Consider the following 24,913-nt stretch of genomic DNA (forward strand, 5'->3'; position numbering starts at 1 on the left):
AGCTCAAACCTGGAGCAGAAAAAGCTACTACCAAAGTAAAAAAGGAAAATTTGCTTACGTGAAAGAAAATGATCAACAGGCTGAAACCAGTTGATAAATAAGTCACACATAAGCAAAAAAAAAGTAAGGAAAAAATTACTAAAAAAAATAATACATAAGCAAATATTGATAAATGTCCCTCATAGAGATTTGAAAATTACTTCTATTTAAATATCTTAATCCTTCCAGTACTTATTAGCTGCTGTATACTACAGAGGAAGTTGTGTAGTTATTCTCAGTCTGAACATAGTGCTCTCTGCTGACACTTTTGTCCATGTCTGGAACTGTCTGGAGCAGGAGAAGTTTGCTATGGGGAATTGCTCCTAATCTGGACAGTTTCTGACAAGGTGTAAGCAGAGAGCACTGTGGTCAGACTGAGAAGAACTACACAACTTTCTCTGGAGCATACAGCAGCTGATACTGCTGGAAGGATTAAGATTTTTTAAATAGAAGTCATATACAAATCTGTTTAACTTTCTGGCACCAGTTGATTTAAAAACATTTGTTTTCCACTGGAGTACCCCTTTAAGGGTCTATTCACACGTACAGTATCCATTTCATATTTCATGCACAGGAAGCTGCAGATTTTATGCTGCAGAATTCAAGGTGAACTAATTGACTAAACACAGCTTCAAATATGCACAGGATACTGTACATATGAATGGACCCTGAGGATGCTAAACTGCTGTAATCCAGCGCTGTCACTACACAGAGCTATCTGCTTCTGGCTCCGCTCTCTATGTGGGCACTGCCGCTCTGGCAAACAACCATTCAGCAGCAGGTTCTGGGTGTTGCTGCCTCACTGTTCTGACATTACTCAGTACATAACATCTTATCCCTTATCCACAGGATAGGGGATAAGTGTCTGATCGCGGGGGGTCCGACTGTTGGGGCACCCTGGTGTCTCCTGCCCAGCACCCTGGTGTTCTGTACATTTGTGTTTAGAACACTGGCTTTCCTTTTGCTCACAGCGGCTGTGATCAACATACGCCCTACAGGAGAGCCGGAGATACAAAGCGATCTCTGGCTCTCCCATGCACGGAGGGGGCATGTTGACCACATCTTTATGTAGTGGTAGACAGTCTCCTTGCACGGAGCAGAGGTGGATCCGTACATGAGGAGAGCTGGGGCACCAGGCAGAAGATCACAGGGAGTCACAGCAGTCGGACCCCCCTGCAATCAGACACCTATCCCCTAACCTCTGGACAGGAGATAAGATGTTAGGTATGGACTTTTTCTGAGAGCAGGTAATCAATAAAAATTAAGAAGCAATACTGTGTTATGCTGCACTTCAAATGTGTCCCTAGCCTGAACCATAAGTAGTCCTTCTCATTTAACCCCTCTTTCACCTTAAACAGATATAACTGTTTTCAATGACTGGACATTATCTACACATTGTATTGGAATGACAAATAGTAGATTCTGAGATTTATTTAATATATTAGTAATCTGTGTATACACTGTGTATAAACATAGAATCCTGGGAATTTTAGCTCTGAAGCCTGCTGATTTTAGAATACTGTTCTGGAGCACATTCAGGATCAGCACATGATAAGTAATGTTAAAAAAAAAAAAAAAAAAAATATATATATATATATATATATATATATATATATATATATATATATAAATGTATATATGTATTAACTTAGTTTTTATGTAGATATTATTATGTTCTAAATTCAAGATAGGAAAAAGCTGTTTATTCCTGTTCAAATAAGAAGTATTCTTTAAGCCTGTAATAAACGTCCAGTTACCGTAATGACAGTGTGCCAGACGGTCATTGCGTTTATTGTTTTCATTCACCCTCACAGACTGAAATCTGGCTCAAAAAAATCTTCAGTTACAGATGTCAGAGTAAATAGAGGAAGGTGTTTTTTTCTAATTATAAGTGCACATTGAAATGTCAAATTATGCATCACTGGGCTTTAATAGGTGATTTACCTAATGTTGTAGCCTTTTCATGTTGTTTTTGTCATTTGTGGTTACTATGAGTGCTAGGTATCAAGATGAATAACCAAATAAGAAAAAACTTATAGTGAAACCTGCCTTGGAAATGTAAGCTTACAAGTTTTTGGACAGCAGTATATGAGCTGTGATGTGATGGGACCCTTTTAAAGCAATATGTGCAATCACCATACAGTTGTAAAGATGATGTTCATGCCATAAACGTTCATGTTAAAGTTGTCGAGTGAAGCTGTCAACAAGTGATGAGCGAATTTTTGAAAAATTCAGTTCAGCCGATTCACCAAATTTTCCGAAAAAATTTAGTTCGGTCCGAATTTATTTGCAGTGAATCTGTATTAAAAATGTCTATTTCTGGCCTACAGAGAGCCTCAATAGGGGTGTAGAACACTTTGCCTTGCTGTAACATGCATAGGGTGTGTGCTGAGTTAGTGAAATAATATTGGGGGAGATTTATCAAAATCTGTGCAGAGGAAAACTTGCCCAGTTGCCCATAGCAACCAATCAGATCGCTTCTTTCATTTTTCACAGGCCTTCATAAAACTGAAAGCAGCGATCTGATTGGTTGCTATGGGCAACTGGGCAAGTTTTCCTCTGCACAGGTTTTGATAAATCTCCCCCATTGTTATTTAGTTTGACATGCAGATTAGAGGTATCGCTATTAGAATCACTGTCGCAGAGCGGAACAATGATAGAGCCTGGAGGTAGCATCAGTATGAGGAGACCATATAGTGGCTGAATGACACAGCGTGGAGGTGGTGGCAGCATGAGGAGACCATATAGTGGCTGAATGACCCAGCCTGGAGGTGGCAACAGACTGACGAGACCATAGGGCCTCACAATTAAAAAGATGAAAGAAATTTTTTAACATTTAAATTAAAGATTTCAAATAGATGAACCTAAAAAGTTTTATTTAATGTGCCAGCAGCATGAGGTGACAACATGGCGATACATTGACACAGCCTGGACGTAGCAGAAGCATGAGAAGACCATATAGTGGCTGAATGATACAGCCTAGAGTTGGCGGCAGCAAGAGCAGACCATAGAGTGGCTGAATGATACAGCCGGGAGTTGGCATCAGCATGACGAGAACATATGGTGGCAGTATGAGACTTCCTGGAGGTGGAATGTCTGTAACTGGGGAGCAGCACCATAAATATCTTTTGCACTATCCATATTTGTGAAGTGTTGGTGTGGCACCATGGTCAATCTACTCTGATGCATCAGGCATTGCTGGGTGGAAATCCTGGCTTACACATGCCTGATTCATCTTCACAAAGGTCAGTCTCTCCACATTTTTCGTGGACAGACAAGTTCTCCTTGAGGTTACTATGGCCCCCCGCCACACTAAACTTCCACTCTGATGGCACACTACTGGCTGGGCAGGACAGCTTTTCCAGGTCAAACTCTGCTAGTTGTGTCCACAAATCAAGTTTGGCTGTCCAGAAGTCCAGCAGATCTTAAAGGGGTACTCCGGCGTTATGGTTTTTTTTCAACCTTATGCCCTCTCCTGCCTGTTTTACTTACCCTACAGTTGTCTGACGTGTTGCGCTGTGTTTGCGTGTCTAATGCGTTTATTTTCACATTACAACTGAGTTGTACATTCTCCCCTTCTTCCGGTGTTTTTGCGTGAGTAAACTTCCTTTCCCATGAGCGTTTGCAGGCACATCACGTGTTTTGGGTGCTATTGTAGGTGGCGTTATTATGCTTTGTTGGGCTGGGCTTCCTTTTATTTCCCTCCCTTCCCTATGCTTTTAATGCCGCCCCGCCTTCTGCTTACCATGTTTTCCCCGCCTCGAATCCACCCTTTTGTTTTCATTTTCATAGTGTGCATGTGTGTCGGACCTTGCGTGCAGGCTTACCTGTTTGCGCTTGCGTTCCAGCTACAATGGCCAATCACCTTTGCAGCAGCAACACTAAAACGCGAGTGAATAAACATCTGCAGAAACAGCTGAAGCCAACTAGATAATTTGCAAATATTCTAGCCGAACATTAAGCGCATGCGCAAAGTGAAAACATGACGTCGACAGCGCTGTAGTGCAACCAAACATCACAGTTACAGCGAAGCATCACGGAGGAGAAGAGACGCCCATCACATGACACTAAGAATACAGATGATTGGACCGGAAACAACAAAGGAGGAGCCTCGAAACATAGAAAGGCACAACCCAACAATTAGGAACTAAGGAAAACGCGATGAATATTCAAACAAGGGGGCGGCAAGGAGGAGACCCAGAGGATGCAAAGTGTGAGGTCACGAACGCAATATGGCTGCCGAACGGAGAAAAAAAACAGGGTCGTGAGCAAGGCTAAACCTGTAAAACTACAATACTTCCGTCGAGGAAAAAAGGTAAGATTGCACAGAAACTGTAAGGCATACCCACAACGAAAACAGCACATAAATGAAGCACAACCACATACACAACATACTACAAAAACACTCCAGCGCCGGAGTACCCCTTTAAAAGTTTGTTGGCATGGTCATGTCAAGATATGCCACCACCTGCTGGTTCAGGTCCTGCTCCAGGTCTACCTGCTGCTGATGAGTTGCTTCACTATGCGGGTGAAGAAAGCTACTCATCAGCGACTGTAGCTGGTACTGCTCCTGTCATCCCACCACTCCCCAGCAGCCATGACAGTGGCTGTCAGACCTGTGAGAAGATGGACGATGCAAATAAGCTGACTACGTAGGATGTGCCTGAACGCTGGAACACCACCTCCCATGCCACTCTTCTCATCACTACTTGCCCGCCTAGTGGAGGAAGCGGTGGATGTCTCCTCCACTTCTTTGCTGGGCAGTAGCTGCTGACTGTCCTCTAGATCGTCCTCACTAAATAGTGGAGCTGAACCCACAGCATAAGATACTTCTGTTGGCAGAGGGAACAGCATAGGACAGAGGCAATGGAAGGCCAGGGACTGCACCATGCGAACTGAGGGTTGTGTCTGAGGAACCCACCAACTTTGACTGGGGGTGTCAAATGTCACTTGTGAGGAAGTGGATGACCGTGTAAAACAATCGATGAAGGCAGATAGGTTGCTGGTCGAGACACGACCGCTAGCTGATTCAGGGAGCTCAGGCCTCTCGCTGCGACTCCTGCTGCCACTCGCCCCTAGTCTGCTGCAACCTCTGCCCTATGAATTTAGGCCTCTGCCACTCCTCTGTGCAAGTCCTGGCACTTCTCTGCCTGACATACTTAGTGCCTACTTAGTGCGAGGGGAGTACAATACGCTCCACTACGCTTAAAACAGTATTTGTCTACAACACCAGCAAGTGTGTACTTTTGTCTGGCCTTTCGCAGTATCTAGGCCCTTAAAGGGGTACTCCGGCCCTAATACATCTTATGGATAGGGGATAAGATGTATGATCGCGAGGGTCCCGCTGCTGGGGACCCTCACAATCTGTCCCCAGCGGACAGGGGGCGGAGCATGACGTCACATGGGGTGGAGTCTTGACGTCACGATATTCCAGCCCACACATTCGGAGCCTCCAGCGCTGCGGAGAGCTCACAAAGGTGGGTGCACAATGACAGATTGCGGGAGCCCCCAGCGGTGGGACCCCCGCAATCATACATCTTATACCCTATCCTTCGGATAGGTACACTTAAAACAGTATTTGTCTACAACACCAGCAGGTGGGTACTTTTGACTGGCCTTTCACAGTATCTAGGCCCTTAAGACTATAACACGAACAAAATGGTACACCACTTAGATGTATGTATGTGGTATGCACTTATGAGAGGAGGACAATGCACTCCAGTACGCTTAAAACAGTATTTGTCTAAAACACCAGCAGGTGTGTACTTCTGCCTGACCTTTCACAGTATCTAGGTCCTTAAGAATTTAACAGGAACAAAATGGTACACCACTTATATTTACGCACAGGTTACACTTAATAGAGGACAATATGCTTTTAGTGCTCTGCTCACCCTAACTGGATGGCTACTATTAGCTTTTCAGTTGTTGTACACACCAGTGCTGCAGCACACAGTCACTGTGTACTACACCCAAAGTTGCACTTTCTCTCTCACTCCTTTCCCTATCATTGCTTCTAGGCTGGATTTGGGCTTGAGGTGAAACAATGTAAAAAACCTTTTCTGTGCATCACACTGCTCTCTGTCCCTCTCTGCAATAGAATGCTGATGTGACTGGGAGGTGAATTGCTGCTGTAAAAATGATTTTCTGTGCAACACACACTGCTCTCTGTCCCTCTATCTCTGCAATAGAATGCTGATATGACTGGGAGGCGAATAGCTGCTGTAAAAATGCTTTCCTGTGCAGCACACACTGCTGTCTGTCCCTCTCTCTCTGTAATAGAACCCTGATGTGACTGGCCGCAGTATGGTTGCTGATTATATAGGGCTGTGACATCACAGGGGTAGCTGGCTGCTGATAGGCTGCATGCTGCATGTGATTCAGGGTCATCCCGCCTACCCTTGTTCCTGCCTTCCCAGGATTCCTTGCCCCATGTCCTCACATGTGGATCCGCCATTTTAGATGCCCTGGAGCCTGGACCACACTAAATGGAGTTTAATGAAGCAATTCACACGATCAAATCGCGGCAATATGTGCATTCGTTACTAACCGAATTTTTCCCGAAATTCGTAACGAATTCGGATTCGTGAGATAAGATTCACTCATCCCTAGTGTGAATGACCCCAAAACTCTAATTTTTACGTGTATATCACACAATTTGTTTTTTTACTTTTAATTCTGTGCAGCTGCTTGACATATTGATCCTGCTTTCATGAGGTTCAGAAACCTTTTCTACTGTAACACATATACAAACTTCTTTTTTCACATAAAGTAATAAGAGGCTGTCAAAGCCATGTGGCACAAAACAGCCAAGGGATGAAAAAAGTTCCACAACTTTTTGCAACTGTAGAACAAGCTCATCTGGCTGCAACTATAAAGTTTGTTGCCTGTATAATGTAACTGTGACTTGCTAGTTCTCTGGAGTATGATTGTTCTGCAAGTCGGTATGGAGCCCAAGTGTATACTAATATTGATCAACATTTACAAAGTAATAATAAGTCAGACAAAAAACATCTTTCTACTTGTGGCCTTCAGTAGCAAATCATTTTTTATTGATTTAAAATTGTAACTATCAATAAAAAAAGGCAATGTTCTGTGGAAAAAAGTGTAGCATCTTGGGTAACTGACAATAGTTCACTGTCCACACATACCATAGTCTTGCTTAGTAAATCTATACACTGAAGTTCTATTTATGTAACTTTTTTTATCATATGCTTTACAAATGAGACAATGAAACAAAATGAAAAGTACCTGTCACCAACCTAAACTTTTAATATATTGCTCCTTACACTTTGCTATTTACGTGCTGTTCAAATTCTCAACCTTAATATGTTTTTAAAGTGATTAAAAAATGGCTACTAGGTGGCTCTGTTCTGTTCGGTTCAAACAGTTAGTTTGGTCTCCCCCCTGGCCTAGCAGGAGACCAAACTCAGGAAGTGTATGTGGAACATGGTGAGGCACAGCTATTCAGTGATGTTGTGCCTGCTGGAGAATGCCCACACAATGTGAGCAAGGGGAAAGGTATGATACAGAGCTTTTTAAAGCTAGAGAAAATGTTAAGGGCAGGGGTGGGGGGGGGTGTTAGGAATAGTTAGGGAATATAATCTGAGTTAGTTTATAAAATATGGTTTGATGACAGGTACTCTAAATGTGCTTCAGGGGCTGTAAAGTTAATGTAGTTCATAATATAGTGTCTGCACCTGTGTTTGATGGTTGGTCTCACAATTCTTATGTGATCTTTGCCTTGGATGTTTATTTTTAGCAGCATACAAAAAAAAGTGTTGTCTCTGCCTTTTCCCAGGTTTCAGTGCAGCCCGAGACATAAAATCACTAGCCATGTGTTGAAAGGGAGCATGGCAGTGTTTCAAAGGGTGGGAGGGAGATCCTTCTCCACAGGGTTGCAGGGAATTGTAGTTTCAAGCACAGCATGCATGGAAGGGAGCCTAGCTGTGTTGCAATGGGTGGGGTGAGTGGTGTGGGGGAGGGGATCCTGGGACTAGTAGTTGGAAGGAGGGAACTCAACCAGGAAATAGCCATTTCACAAAAAGAAAGCAACAGCATTATGGTGGACTTACAACACAGCCATTTAGCCACAAGACAATCACAGATCTTTCCTAAGCCTGTCTATTACTGTCTGGCAGGTAAGTACTAAAGTCAAGTCACCTTATGTTGGATAACCCCTTTAACAGTACAAATATCTCCTGTGTTAGTTCCACAGAAGAATTATGAATGTGATACTGAGTGACAGAATCACTTGCAGTTTATAATATAAGTTTTACTGTAATAATAATAATAATACAATACTACATAGACCAGCTTTCATTTACAGCTTGTGCATATCCATAGATAGACCTGATCAAGAAAGTATGGGGAGGACAGAGAAGCTGCCTGAGATTTTGATGAGATAGGAGGTAGATTTGGGGTTTGAGAAATTGTTAACAGTGCCAGTAAACTGAGTGAGGATAACTTGGTCCTACTGCAGCCAACACTAATGAAGATATACAGCTAATAATATCTATAGGTAGTAACTTACTGATAATTTGTAAGATCATAACTAAGTGTGTGTCTTATAGATATATTGATTCATTTCAAGTTGCATAAACAGCTCAGGTTTATTATTCTTATTTGTAAGTTCTAGTCACTATTAAGCTCTTTTCACACAAAATTTTAGCAGTTTTTAGAAGATGTAGACGTCTGGGGACTCCCCAATGAATACCTATGCTGTGAAATTATGACTATTCCATTTAGTGGCATCCACTGTACATAGACATCCATATTAAAAAAAAAAAAGATATACTGCTGGCTATGTGTTTTAATGAATTCTGGTCCAGGATAGCGGTATTTTTTTTTCATCCTGCAGAAAAACCCAGGCAGAAACCACTCAAATGGAGGCCAAAATAATACTTTTCTGGCTTCAGTCAAAAATCCACAAACATGGTGTGAAAGGATTCTAACTTTCCAGGTAAACTCTATGATAGGACTTTACAAGTGAAATATTACAGAGTCCTGGTTTTCCATATCTTGCACTGATAAAAGCCAGTTAACCAGAAATAACTGTGTACAAGTTGGAATAAATGACTTTGTAGTTAAAAGCTGAATCCATGTTACTTAACCACAGATTTTAAACATACAACTACATTTAGATATATAAAAGAACAACGTACTCACATTCTATCCAAAAATGATGTGAATATGTGATGGGAGTGAGATATTTAAGTAATTAGGTTATTAAGTAATAATGTGGTACCCAAAGGGAATGATGGGTGTTGTATTGCAGGCTAGCTGAGAGTGGTAGGCTTGTAGGTGGCAGTGTCACGTGGCAGGGTAGTGTAGATAAACTAGTGGTCCCCTCTGAGCCCAACAAGTAATTTTTTCTCTGTAGTGTAGGAATGAGACCTCTGGATGCTAGGATAACATTGAAACAATTGGAGAACTTTACTGAATCTTCAATGAAAACCCAGACAAAACAGAAGCAGTTTTTTTTCTGCACAGAATGAAATGTCATGCTTTTTAAACACATGTGAGTGAGTACTTTGTTACTGTCCCTCATCAGATATGCTGAATGACAAGTCTCTAATACACACTTTATATGTTCTGGCAGACGTGCGAGTGGAAACACCGTTGCAACAGAACACTGAGGCGAAAATATTTGAACTTTTACTCACGGCTTGTTGCTGCATGATACCTTATGCACAGGGTATACAAATGTAATTTCTGTGACGTGTTAGGCAAACAGCATTACTCTGACCGTAGGTAACTGAAGATTAGTGTAGACAGAGGAACCCTTGTTGAGCTGTATTCTCCTCTGATTAGACAAAACTCCTTCTTGGAGATGGAAATTGGAACCACTTTGCTCTCACAACATGGACTGGAGACAATCTATTGCATGAGCCCTCCATACAATGAACAAGGCCCACATCTGTCTCAGGTAATGGAACTTGCTTGTAGCAAGCTTGACTTGAATAGAGGCTGTCTGCAGCTTAAATGTTACTGGACCTAAGAGAAACACTCTAGACTAGGCACAGACCCTTTTTTTTACTAACTGAACTGACAGACTGGTTTGCCTAGTAGTAGCAGAGCTGGGAGACAAGTGGCTCTGGCAAACCAGACCTAGACTGACTGACAGGGGTTTGGCCTATAGATTCTTTCCACAGCTGTTCTAGAAAGTTCAGCATAGAAAGCTTAGCTGAGAAATGTGTCATGTGACCAAAGCATCACTCATCCTTATAAGGCAACATTTATGCTTATACTCCTATTAGACCTTTGTGTATGCTACTAAGGCAATGTAATGCAAAGAAAACAGCTTTGCAGCTTTGCAGATTTGTGTAGTTAGAAATGGCTGTTCCTAGCCACACAACTTTTTGTATATTGTAGCTGGAAGTCGGATACTGGGACACTGAAACATTTTATATAATAATCCTGCTATGCTACATTTTAGGTGTGTTTTGCTTCATTTAAGACTTAAGACTTTACTTTGTTGCTGAAACAAATGCAGGACATTTAGAAAGTCTTCAAACCCTTTCAATCTCTTCACATTTTGTTGTGGTGTGGCCTTGTGCTTAAATGATCTAATTACTTACGTCCATGCAAAATCTTTTTCTTTTTATAAAATTTGCAAACATTTTTCACATTCTGTTATAGGGTATTGAATGCAGATTGATGGAGAAAAACTTGGATTTTTGTTTTATTTTAGTACAAGACAACAAAGTGTAAAAAAAAAAAAAAGGGTAAGGGTCTAAAGATGTTCCAAATACATTGTATGTGAAGTAACTTACAAAAATCCCATCATGCACTGTTGAAGACTAGTAGTGGTTATTGTTCATCTAAGCACTAGTTGTGATTGAAAGTTCCTCATTTTGAAAGTGTTACATAATATAAATCATTGTGATGAAATTAAAGCACATCCAAGTATGAGTATCACGACTTATGACTGGTCAAAACTGAAACTTAAATAATATAAAGATCACTGTATGCTTTACTGGAAGAATTGGGTAGAAGGTTCTGGGCATTTCATGCACATTCTATAGTTTCATATGAGGACAGAAAAAATCAATGTTACTTAAATTTCACACATGGCTATGTACATGCATCAATAATAATAGATAAGTCTTACGACCTGTATTATGTGAATCTTCAGTTTTCCATTATCTCAGTTCAAAATTCAGAAAAGATAAATATACATAAACAGTATTTATACTGTCCGATAATCTCTAATCCTCATCCAGTGCTGAATTTATGGCTGTATTAGGATTGTACGTGTTTATTAATTTGGTGACTGTTTATAGAAGAAGAAGCTTACAATGGGCATTGCATTATTTTAGAAATGCCTTGTGAGAAATGTTAAGGCTTAGTTCTCCAGTGACTTTCATGATAAAGCTTCCAAAAGTATTTTGAGCAGGAAACCATCAACACAGCCTTCCTCTAAATCATAGGTCATCAGAAAAAAACAGAGAAGCCAAAATTCCATCGAAATATTCAGCCATTCCACCAAATCTGGCAGCTCATAAATCTTTTTATGAGACACTCTCCAGTTATCTGGTACGATAGTAATCAATTCCATACTTTCTTTTTGCAGAACGGAGATTATTTTGTGGAGTCTCAAGTGGTGAGAGGCATTGTACACCTCCCTTGGCACACCTTAGTTCTCAGGATGTGGTATATATAAAACACAAAACCTTCCTACCTTCTTTTTTTTTTTTTTTTTTCATTCTTTCATTTTTTGCATGCTTTACGACTTATTTGTCCCAGATGGGCGAAAAGTTCTACATTTGGTCTAGATGATAAGAATCACCTATGCGTCCTAAGGTTTATATTGTACATAATAATAAAGCCGTAATGTCTAGTTGCTACATGCGATAGTTTGTGTTTTTCTTAGTTATCATGAGCTGCATGATATAACAATAATATACAATAGATGAAGATATGAACAACAATGTAAAAAGCCCTTTCTATACATAACATCTCTGCAGGATAGAGGATAAGTGTCAGGTCTCCTGCCTGGTTCCCCCGGCTCGAGAGCCGGACATACAGCGTACGGGTATCGCCAGTACTCCTATAGAGATGCATGGAGGGGGCGTATCGGCTACAGCTTTGTGCCATGGTCGACACACTGCATTCATACAGAGAGCCGGGGCATCAAGTGGGAGATTGCGGGGGTCCCAGTGATTGGACCCCCCGCAATCTGACACTTATTCCCTATCCTGCAGATAGGGGATGAGTTTTGTTATACTGGACTACTCCTTTAAAGTCCATTTTTTGAGTGACTCTTCTCAAAGGACATTACTCCTTTATTTTATGTTTATTTACTCATGTTTTCTCTTTAAGAGTTTATGAGATCTATAAAACTTGGTACCATGTGTACTGTTTGCTCCCAGGTTGTCACAGCCCGGTCTCTTTTTATCAGAAAGAGATACTTTGATATACAGAAATGTTTTCTAACTATTGGTCAACGTGAAGGATCCTTGCTCATAAAAACGGAGGTTGGTAGGAGCATTTATTACAATAACTTTTTCTTCATATTAGGTTATTGATATCCTTGAAGTTTGTTCTGTTTAACACACAAAGAAAGCTAAAGAAACAGAAGCTGTGCCATGTATTCATGCAGACTTTCTAAGGAATAAGTCATCTTCGGATGTTTGCTAATCGCTTTCTCTCCTCTCTGAGAAATAACAACAACAAGCATGGTGTTGGAAAACATTGCATGTCTCATCTTCCTAAACAGCAACAGACATGCACTTTCAGTGGCACGAGCAATTTGCCAAGCCAAGTGTACAGTAGAAAGATCTACTGTACACAAAGGGAGGGCTTTGCATTATTGATAGACTGCTGTTATGGAAATGATAGCATTTTATCACCCACCTCTAGTAGCAAGTCTCCTTCTGGCATGGCAATCCCTCCGGATGGGTTGTCTCCTTTTATTGCGTGACCGACCGGCTGGCATGGTTGCTTCTTGGAGTGCTGTTCCTCAATTGCTGTTAAACAACGTGAGTAAAAAAAAAAAAATATAAGTAACAGAACTGATCAGTGTGAGAGACTCAGTGAAGTGTTACAGTCAGAGGTCACAGAAAGAGCAGCATGCAATTTTCATATCTGACAGCATGATGCTCTATGTTTTTTATGATTTGGCAAATTCTCAAGCCTTTAATAGAATTATCCTGCTGTGCATTTGAAGCTCTCAGAATTCTTTATATGTCAGCCCTTGCCATTTAAAAAAAATCAGGTTGTGAGACACATGCACGTGTGTGTGTGTGTATATATATATATATATATATATATATATATATATATATATATAATGTGTGTTTGTGTTTGTGTGTACTAGCATGCAAGGAGGCTCAGGAGAATGTTTAAGTTGTGTTCTTCATTGAATCCCCTTTTAAATGCAATGTTTCAGAAAAAGTTGCCTTTCTTAATGCTTGACACAATAATGTACCCCTAACATAAGACCCAAAGGTCTAGTATAGTCCCCAGTATATATCCTAAGTATCCCTGGATGTGCAATTATTACTTTAAAGTGGACTTACAAAAAGTAAGGTGAGCCCTCAGAATAATGCTCATTGGCCTTAAGAAATAGTCAATCATATTGGCCTAAAACAAAAAACTTTAACCACCATGTTTAAGTACTCAAAATCAAATGGAAAAAAAAACACATAAAAATGTTTATTTTTTTGCTCAAACTCTACTAAACACAATCTTTAAAATTAATTACATTAAAGAGTACATTGTTTTAAAGGAAAACTGTCATATGTTTTGTTCCGCACTATCCACGGGTACCCGTGGATAGTGCAGGAGACGCTGAACATTTTGAGTCCTACCTTGCCCGGATCCGCTGTGCCGTTCGCCCGTTATAGCTGGTTTTCGGTATATTCAAATTAGCTGCTAACTGGCACATGCGGGGTTACTGCCTTCAACTGGCACTGTGACGTAACCACCGCCCGGCCCGCAGCACCACTGGCTAATGAATATTCATACATTGTCTTACACTCTCTGTCTCATCTCGGCCGAGTCCTGGACGATACTGCGCATGCGCGGGATTTCCTACTATATCTGGAAGCGGTCTTCAGCATTGCTTCATTTGTCCGGAGCAGCGCTGGAGTAAGGGTGCATGCGCAGTATCGTCCAGGACTAGGCCGAGATGAGACAGAGAGTGTAAGACAACGTATGAATATTCATTAGCCAGCGGTGCTGCGGGCCGGGCGGTTACGTCACAGTGCCAGATGAAGGCAGTAACCCCGCCCGTGCCAGTTAGCAGCTAATATGAATATACCGAAAACCAGCTATAACGGGTGAACGGCACAGCGGATCCAGGCAAGGTAGGACTCAAAATGTTCAGCGTCACCCGCACGATCCACAGGTACCCGTGGATAGTGCGGGACAAAACATATGACAGTTCTCCTTTAATACATTGTTCATTATGTAATTATAATACACTATTTACTTGCTGTTAAAATTCTCAACCTCTATGTGTTTTTAATGTGCTTGAAAAAATGGCCACTAGGTGGCTCTGTTATGTTCCCTGCTGCAAGTCAAACAGTTAGTTTGGTCTCCTCCCAGACTGGCAGGAGAAGACACACAGGAAGTGTGTGCGGGGCATGGTGAGGCACAGCTCTCGAAAGGCTACAGTGACATTGCTCCTGCTTGGGAACGCCCACTTTCTCCTGCCGGGAGCTCACACAATGTGAGCAAAGGGAAAGGTATGATACAGAGCATTTCTAAAGCTCAGAAAACTTTTTTAAGGGCAGGAGGGGTGTTAGGAGTAGTAAGGGAATATCATCTAAGTTAGTTTAGAAAATATGGTTTGATGACAGGTACTCTTTAGAGGGATATTCCGGTGGAAAAAAAAATGTTTTGGTATCAACTGGCTCCAGAAAAAGATTTTTAAATTACTTCTATTAATCTTAACCCTACCAGTACTTATCAGCTGCTAAAGTTGAGTTGTTCTTTTCTGTCTGACAACAGTGCTCTTTGCTGACACCTCTGTCTGTCTCAGGAACTGTCCAGAGTTGGAGCCAATCCCCATGGCAAACCTATCCTGCTCTAGACAGTTCCTGAGGCAGACAGAGATGAAAAGAAAAACTCAACTTCAGCAACTGATAAATACTGGAAGAATTAAGATTTTTTAATAGAAGTAATTTGCAAATCTGACTTTTTGGAGCCAGTTGATATGAAGAAAAATGTTTTCATCGGAACACCCCTTTAATGCTTGCCCCCAAACAATTTATAACATGAAAACTGCAATGCAAGATATCCAAAAAGCACATACAAAGATGAGAAATAGTCAATATACATTTTTGCCACACAAAATGTTTTATAGTTGAAAATGTAATGTTAAGAGATCCCAAGAGAATATTAACACAGATTGTAAATGATTTATCTAAAGGACAAAATAATCCAACATAAATCCCCCTTATGAAAAGTAACTGCTGCCATATACTTTTAAATGACTGCTCTATCTTCAGCAAGAACAATCCCACTATATAATCTCATATGATTCACTTTTCTTTCTTTTAGCCATTTAGCTTTTTTAACCTTGGTCATAGTCTTGCTCTCTTCCTAGCTTATTCTTCAACTGCATTTTATGAACATTTAAGCAAACATTCTACTTGAAGGGGTTCTGCAATTGCACTAAAAAATAATCCACTGTACACTATACTGATCTTGCCCAGTCTGCGTCGGTGCCTCTGTTGGCGAACCCTGATGACGCATTCTGCCTGCTCTGCAAAGGACATTTCAAATGCACTGGCTGAACATTAGTAAAATAGATACCCAAGAGGGATTGTCACTAGGCACAACGGAGCAGCATTTCTTGACTAGGCAAGGGTATTTTTGGGTATTTTTAGTAAAGGCACGTTGCCACGCTTTAGAGACAGCAAAGTATTGACACATCATTAAAATTTTAGAATAATCTTATCGTGCATAATAAAATCTTAAAAATGTAAAGGCAATCTAAACCTAGAACAGTAAAATGTGCTAGCAAAACTACAATATGCTCAAGATTTTGTCAACGAAATGATGGATAAAGGATGACTTATAGTTGTTACGGACAGTAGACCAAATGTTAATGGACACAGCTATGTATTGTAAATTATATAAGAAACCTTCTTGCAGGTTTCAAATACAATTAGAAAAACTTCAACAGCATACAAATTATTTGTGTATTAACAATCCAATTACTCCTATTATCCATGCCTTACCAAAATGGATAAAGATAAATTCCCTCCTTCTGTGAGACCTATTGGCCTAGACTTCTCAATCTGTCTGAGACAAAAATGTGTCTGATTTATATCTCAGACACATAACAGCCAATCACAGCTCAGCTTTAATTTCTCAAATATCTCTGGTATAATAAAAGAAGAGCTGGGATTGAGCTCTGAATCACTATTCCTTGCTTTTTGGTTTAAATAATTTTTATTGGATTTTTTTTTGAGAAATTTACAACAAAGGAAAGATTGGCCAAAGAAAACAAAGTGGGCAAGGAACAATACATACCAAATATAACACAGTTATATAAATATTACTAAAGCAATCACAAATATGAAGACCTTAGTGTAGGGTCAAAAGTGCTGTATTGCTGCGTATTTGCTGCTGCATGTTTTCCTGGATGGTACCCACTCTTACCTGATAAAAGGTTAAATTAATAGCAATACTGGCCCCATAGATTATGTTGCACTGTGCCAAAAAAATGTAGGATGTACAGTCAGAATGATGAAAATATGAAATGGTAGAGCATTTGGCAAATATAATTATCCCTAGAGATTGAAATGTGCAGCAAGCCACTTTGCTTTTATAGAGCCATTTCAGATTTTTTTGGCCCAAATCTATGTTTTTCCTATCTAACTTGTTTGTATGAGACATGAGAGTATCTGATGCAATAAGTTAATTTATTATCTAGGACTTGGAATTGGGAAGTTCAATAGTCCTTATAACTATCCATACTAACCACCCAGGTTTAACATGATGCACAGAGGCGTAACTTATAGCTTCTTGGCCCCAAAGCAAAATCTGCAATAGGGCCCCATGTGCCAATTATACTACTGGCCTCTTAACGGAGAAAAAGGCACCTTAGGCACCAGAGCCTCAGTGCAACCGCTACCTCTGTACCCCGTACAGCTACGCCTTTGATGATGCAGTGATCATGTGATGATTAAAAGCGAACAAAAGAACCAAGGAAACTGTAAGCCATTAGAATTATTAAAGTAATTTTATTTTAATATATATTTAATTTTGTTTCAGGTAAGATTCATGAACCCAGATTTTACATCTATTAAACAAACTTTGCAGTAAGTTTTTTCAAAAGTTACTATCCTTTAAGTACGAGAGTCCCCGGGAGTCCATCATTCTTGCCAGGATTACAGTAGGCCAATGACTAGCACCACACTATTATCAAATTAACAATGAAAACTGTAAACTATTCTTGTACAGAAGCCTGTCTTTGTTGCCTACCCATGGTAAGCTACTGTAAAGTGTGGTGCCTAAGGTTTCCCCATAGTGGCCACTGTTTTGGCAGGAGGAGAGCACTGTATTCTGCACTACATTTCCTGGCAATATGAACCTTTAATGCAAGTGTGAACCAAGCCTAGGCAGATCGGGAGCCATTAAAAAACAGGTCACAGTACTGTAGGTACTGCTATAGGTGTAGTGCATTTTAAAGGCTAATAACAGTCATCTGTGGCCGTATTACATTTCTCACATGTATATGAATGGTTCACTGCGTCTCTTGTGGGGAGGTTTCACAAACAACTCCCTACAAGAAACACCACTGCAATTTTTTATGCTGTTTTGAGGCAAGCACGAATGGATCAGAAGGAATCGGAAATATAAAGAATGGACTTATACTTCTGTATTTCAACTGGATCCACTGGCTTTTGGTTCAAACAACTGCATCAAAAATTGCAATGCTGTTTCTTAAAAAAAAACTATCACACTATATATTTTTTTAAGTCTGTTCATCAAGTATTCAGAAATATTTCTTCCATACAGTCATGGCCATAAATGTTGGCAACCCTGAAATTTTTCAAGAAAATGAAGTAATTCTCACAGAAAAGGATTGCAGTAACACATGTTTTGCTATACACATGTTTATTCCCTTTGTGTGTATTGGAACTAAACAAAAAAAGGGAGGGAAAAAAGCTAATTGGACATAATGTCACACCAAACTCCAAAAATGGTCTGGACAAAATTATTGGCAACCTTTCAAAATTGTGGATAAATAAGATTGTTTCAAGCATGTGATGCTCCTTTAAACTCACCTGGGGCAAGTAACAGGTGTGGGCAATATAAAAATCACACCTGAAAGCAGATAAAAAGGAGAGAAGTTCACTTAGTCTTTGCATTGTGTGTCTGTGTGTGCCACACTAAGCATGGACAACAGAAAGAGGAGAAGAGAACTTTCTGAGGACTTGAGAACCAAAATTGTGGAAAAATATCGACAATCTCAAGGTTACAAGTCCATCTCCAGAGATCTAGATTTGCCTTTGTTCACAGTGTGCAACATTACCAAGAAGTTTGCAACCCATGGCACTGTAGTTAATCTCCCTGGGCGTGGACGGAAGAGAAAAATTGATGAAAGGTGTCAATGCAGGATAGTCCAGGTGGTGAATAAGTAGCCCCAAACAAGTTCCAAAGATATTCAAGCTGTCCTGCAGGCTCACGGAGCATCAGTGTCAGGGCGAACTATCCATCGACATTTAAATTAAATGGAACACCATGGCAGAAGACCCAGGAGGACCCCACTGCTGACACAGAGACATAAAAAAACAAGACTACATTTTGCCAAAATGAACTTGAGTAGGACTTCGTAAGTACAGGAATCACGGCGCCGACCAGGCAAGGATCCGCAAAAAGGAAAGTATCCACCAACAGGTTTATTAACATCAATGCAATGCATTTCGCTGCGCATGGGCAGCTTCATCAGGCATGCACAGCTTCATGCAGCGAAACGCATTGCATTGATTTTAATAAACCTGTTGGTGAATACTTACCTGTTTGCAGATCCTTGCCTGGTCAGCGCCGTGATTCCTGTACTTACGAAGTCCTACTCTACTTTGCAACAATGATCCAGCAAGGCTGTAGACAGGCATACAGTCTTTACACACGTATACCATTGTTGTTGTAATATTGGTAAGCAGCGATTTACCCTCCCCCTCCCCGGTATCCTTGTTGCAAGGGATACTCCACAATGAGCACCTTTGCTTTTTCTTTTCAAAATGAACTTGAGTAAGCCAAAATCCTTCTGGGAAAAAGTTTTGAGGACAGATGAGACCAAGATGGAGCTTTTTGGTAAAGCACATCATTCTACTGTTTACCGAAAATGGAATGAGGCCTACAAAGAAAAGAACACAGTACCTACAGTGAAATATGGTGGAGGTTCAATTATGTTTTGGGGTTGCTCAAAACATGGGTGCCATGAATGTGTGCAAAGCATCATGAAATCTGAGGATTATCAATGGATTTTGGATCGCTCTGTACAGCCCAGTGTCAGAAAGCTGGGTTTGTACCCGAGATCTTGGGTCTTCCAGCAGGACAATGACAACAAACATACGTCAAAAAGCACCCAGAAATGGATGGCAACAAAGCGCTGGAGAGTTCTGAAGTGGCCAGCAATGAGACCAGATCTAAATTCCATTGAACACCTGTGGAGAGATCTTAAAATTGCTGTTGGGAAACGGACCTTCCAATAAGAGAGACCTGGAGCAGTTTGCAAAGGAAGAGTGGTCCAACAATCCGGCTGAGAGGTATAAGAAGCTTATTGATGGTTATAGGAAGAGACTGATTTCAGTTATTTTTTCCAAAGGGTGTGCAACCAAATGTTAAGTTAAGGGTGCCAATAATTTTGTCCAGCCCAGTTTTGGAGTTTGGTGTGACATTCTGTCCAATTTGCTTGTTTTCCTCCCTTTTTTGGTTTAGTTCCAATGCACATAAAGGGAATAAACATGTGTATAGCAAAACATGTGTTACTGCAATCCTTTTCTGTGAGAAATACTTCATTTTCTAGAAAAATTTCAGGGGTGCCAACAATTACGGCCATGACTGTACATATATAGATGTTCTATATTCTCTCATAACATTTTATAAACATTTGATATTATCACTCATAAAGATGACATTAGCGTAATACATTTTCAACAATAAAATGAAACAATTCTAAAATGCTCTAATATTGTTCTAATTTATTTTTTTACAATTTACATTAAAACCAACACATATTGATAATGAATAGTGGCCATATACATAACACTAACTTCTGTCAAATATCTTTTAATACGTGCATATACTTTTGTTTTAAAGATAATTTAGAGATATTTCATTACCTTTTTTTGTAATATTTTTATGATTGATTTTCTATGTCTGAATACAAAATTGAAATCCACTAATGTATATTTATTATGTACATATTAATGTTATTCTTTTATGCTTGAGAGAAGGAAACCAGTGAAGTGAGGAATATTCTGTTGTATACTACTATATGGAAAGCAAATCTGGTGCCAGGTGAAGTTTCTTATCTATGATCTACACTGCAGACAGACTGGAGGACAGAGCAAAATTCCACCACATGTAGTTAAAACATTAAAGACTTTTTTCTTCTCTTTTTATCAGAGTGATAGAATGGTGTTAGTTGCTGGCCAATGTCTTGGGATCTCAGAGGCTTGAGCGTTTGAAATGTTTTCATGATAGTTACTATGATATTCCTGCATTTAGCTGATGGACGTGCATGACAATGGCCATGATCATTATCAAAAGGCTTCAAAAATGATTTGTATAATTCCCTTATATAAAGTATGTGTTGTAACCCTAAATAAACAAACTAAAATGTAAACTGCATTTGGGATTTGCTAAGTAATATATAATATATATATATATATATATATATATACATATACACACACATCTTATATCTCTAGGGTCCCTCACTTATGTGGAGAAAGTGGGCCCCATACCTTTGTTTCCCTTGAAGCCCTTAGAACATTATAGGCAACATAATTTGTATTCTCCCTACCGCAGACACCACAGATATTTCATATACAGTGCATTGGTGAGGCCTAACAGCAATAGGAAACTTTTCCGTTTTTCTTTTTTATTGGTTTCATATCTTGTATTTATTATTGAGTGGAAAATAACTATTAAATTCATTCCAGAAACCACAATTTCTCCCATTTGTCTACCTGTTTAATTGTATAGAATCTGTTTATGAAGAATAACTAATGCTTGACATTCAGACCAAGGTAACTCCACCAGGAACTCATACATTTGTGCATTGTGTGACTGAAACAGTGGCTTTATGTTTTCTCAATTTGTCAATGTATGTATTTTCTAAAAATGTAATTAAATAAACTGTTAAAGAGGTATTTTGGCTTTATACATCTTACCGTATATACTCGAGTATAAGCCGACCGGAATATAAGCCGAGGTCCCTAATTTCACCCCAAAATCCCAGGAAAAGTTATTGACTCGAGTAGAAGCCTAGGGTGGGAAATACATCATCCCCCCTGTCATCACCCAGACCCTCATCATCATCACCCTGTCATCATCTCATCATCCCACACACCCCCTTCATCATCCCCTTGTCATCATCCCACACCCCCCCTTCATCATGCCCTTGTCATCATCCCCTTGTCATCATCCCCACCCCCCTTCATCATCCCCTTGTCATCATCCCCACCCCCCTTCATCATCCCCTTGTCATCATCCCCACCCCCCTTCATCATCCCCTTGTCATCATCCCCACCCCCCTTCATCATTCCCTTGTCATCATCCCACACACCCCCTTCATCATCCCCTTGTCATCATCCCCTTATCATCCCACACCCCCCCCCCCCTTCATCATCCCCTTGTCATCATCCTCTTGTGAACTATCCGCCCTCAGTGGTCTTCAACCTGCGGACCTCCAGAGGTTTCAAAACTACAACTCCCAGCAAGCCCGGGCAGCCATCGGCTGTCCGGGCTTGCTGGGAGTTGTAGTTTTGAAACCTCTGGAGGTCCGCAGGTTGAAGACCACTGCGGCCTTCGACATCATCCAGCCCCCTCTCACCCCCTTTAGTTCTGTACAGTACTCGCCTCCGCTCAGCGCTGGTCCGGTGCTGCAGGACTGTCCGGTGGGGAGGTCGTCCGGTGGGATAGTGGTTCCGGGCTGCTATCTTCACCGGGGGCGCCTCTTCTCCGCGCTTCAGGCCCAGAATAGAGGCGTTGCCTTGACGATGACGCAGAAGGACGTTGGTAATGAACGTACCTCTGCGTCGTCGTTAAGGCAACGTGACTATTCTGGGGCCGGGCCCGAAGTGCTTAGAAGAGGCCTCCCCGGTGAAGATGGCAGCCCGGAACCACTATCCCACCGGACGACCTCCCCACCGGACAGTCCTGCAACACCGGACCAGCGCCGAGCGGAGGTGAGTACTGTACAGAACTAAAGGGGGTGAGAGGGGGCTGGATGATGTCGAAGGCCGCAGTGGTCTTCAACCTGCGGACCTCCAGAGGTTTCAAAACTACAACTCCCAGCAAGCCCGGACAGCCAATGGCTGCCCGGGCTTGCTGGGAGTTGTAGTTTTGAAACCTCTGGAGGTCCGCAGGTTGAAGACCACTGCGGGTGGAGAGTTCACTCGAGTATAAGCCGAGGGGGGTGTTTTCAGCACCAAAAATCGTGCTGAAAAACTCAGCTTATACTCGAGTATATACGGTATCCCTTATCCAAATAATAGGGGATAAGATGTATGATCGCAGGGGTCCCGCCGCTGGGGATAAGATGTATAAAGCCAGAATACCCCTTTAAGTATATTACACTTTCTATGCCAAGTATAGCACTGTATACTCTACCAATAAAATTAGATTTGATTATTCGTGCATTATTTCAATATGCCATATATTTAGTGCCCTATTGTGCTGTGTAATAGGCCCAAGGATCAGCCAAAGAAAGAGTAAACGCTCATTCTCTGGCTGATCACATTGTTTTGACAGGTTTAAAAATCCTCAATTGTCAGCAGCACATCGTTCTGTGTAACAGGGGATGTGCGGTCACCTAAGCATAGAAGAAAAGGGCTGCACAAACAATCCCGCAATCATTTGTGTGGTCCTATCTGCACTATAACAGAGTCATATAATAGGTTCCTTAAACCTATTACCTATTAAAACCTATTAAATGAGTGCAGATCCACTAGATCAGTGCTCACTGTAGGCAATAGTCTGCACATGTAATACAGTCCTTACGGTGTTTATTGGCTCCAAAGCTTTGCTCTACATGTGGAAATATAAAAGTACTGGGCATTTAATATACCCATATTACTTAAAGCATTTTCTGTAACTGTGAGAGCATTAAATCATATCCTAAAGGGCTAAAGGGCCGATAGAGCAATATAGGTCATGGGTCAAACTTACTTGTGGCAGCCATGCAACCGCTATCCACTAGTGTGAACATAGACTTACATATGTTCATGCTGTTTTCCCTTATAAATCATTTTTAATTGTACAGTGTAGAAAAAGTACCCTTTTGATCCCTCAATGTTGCCCATAAAATAATATAATAAGTGGCGGGCTACTGTTCGTTTGATACTGACTATCTGTTCTTCAGTATGGCTTGAAGAAACGCATCTTACATTGCCGAGAAAACTGTACAAAACTCTGCAAGTTCCATGCGCTAGGACTCGGAAATTACTAGGTGACACACGGTTCCCCTGGCACCCTAACAGACCGAACTGGACTGTGTCTCTCTATGCCTATTTTGAAGAAATGGAACACTTTAATTTTAAAATACACTTATTTAATTTTTTTAAAGCACTTCTTCCTTTTGCGCGTTTCTAATAGACCACCAGAAAGAAGATTTGTAATAACAAGAAGCATATATGGCACTTACATAGTTGCACTGTTTAAAAGTGTGAACAAATTAGCTCTAAAATTAGAGGTTTGAGGGAGGTTTCATTTAAAGCTGGGTTTACTTTCATGTTCAATATTCACCTCAAGCCTACATTTAGCCAGCATTTCTATGTTAAATAAAAGGGAGTCTGTCAATAGACTCCTTTAATGGGGTACTCCGCTGCTCAGCCTTTGGAACAAACTTCCGAAAGCTGGAGCCGGGAGCTTGTAATGTCATAGCCCCGCCCTATGATGTCACCCCCCTCCCCCTCAATGCAAGTCTATGGAAGGGGGGTGTGGCGGCTGTCATGCCCCCTTCCATAGACTTGCATTGAGGAGGCGGGGCGTGACGTCATGAGGGGTGAGGCTATGATGTCACAAGCTCCCGGCGCCGGCTCCAGTGTTTGGAATAGTTTGTTCCAAATGCTGAGCAGCGGAGTACCCCTTTAAGGAAGAGTAGCTTACCTTATGTTCACACTATGGAATTTTCACCTGGAAATTCCATTTACACAATCCAGAATCTGTGCTTAAAGGGGTATTCCAGGCAAAAACTTTTTTTATATATATCAATTGGCTCCGGAAAGTTAAACAGATTTGTAAATTACTTCTATTAAAAAATCTTAATCCTTCCAATAGTTATTAGCTTCTGAAGTTTTCTGTCTAACTGCTCAATGATGATGTCACGTCCCGGGAGCTGTGCATGATGGGAGAATATCCCCATAGGAACTGCACAGCTCGTGGGACGTGAGTCATCAGAGAGCAGTTAGACAGAAAACAGCAACTCAACTTCAGAAGCTAATAACTATTGGAAGGATTAAGATTTTTTAATAGAAGTAATTTACAAATCTGTTTAACTTTCCGGAGCCAGTTGATATATATAAAAAAAAAGTTTTGGCCTGGAATACCCCTTTAATGTCCACAGCAATCTGCTGCCGACAGTAAGCACTATCTGATTCAATACAGTGTAGTGCCGGGACTTCTCCAGCTCATTCCACTGGAAGATTGAACATATTCAATCTTCTCTGGGAATCCAATTCTG

At 40.8% G+C, this 24,913-nt stretch overlaps 1 protein-coding gene across 13 annotated transcripts in view; it reads right to left on the reverse strand.

Moving 5' to 3' along the window:
* Window positions 1-24,913, reverse strand: part of AHRR (aryl hydrocarbon receptor repressor) — a 383,059-nt gene that overhangs the window by 117,228 nt on the left and 240,918 nt on the right. For all 13 annotated transcript variants that reach the window (XM_056520832.1, XM_056520829.1, XM_056520833.1 and 10 more), the window contains one exon: window positions 12,895-13,007. In XM_056520832.1, coding sequence (XP_056376807.1) covers window positions 12,895-13,007 — 113 coding nt within the window. The remainder of the gene's footprint in view (window positions 1-12,894; window positions 13,008-24,913) is intronic.

Source organism: Hyla sarda, chromosome 5 (assembly GCF_029499605.1).
Source record: "Hyla sarda isolate aHylSar1 chromosome 5, aHylSar1.hap1, whole genome shotgun sequence".
NCBI lineage: Eukaryota > Metazoa > Chordata > Amphibia > Anura > Hylidae > Hyla > Hyla sarda.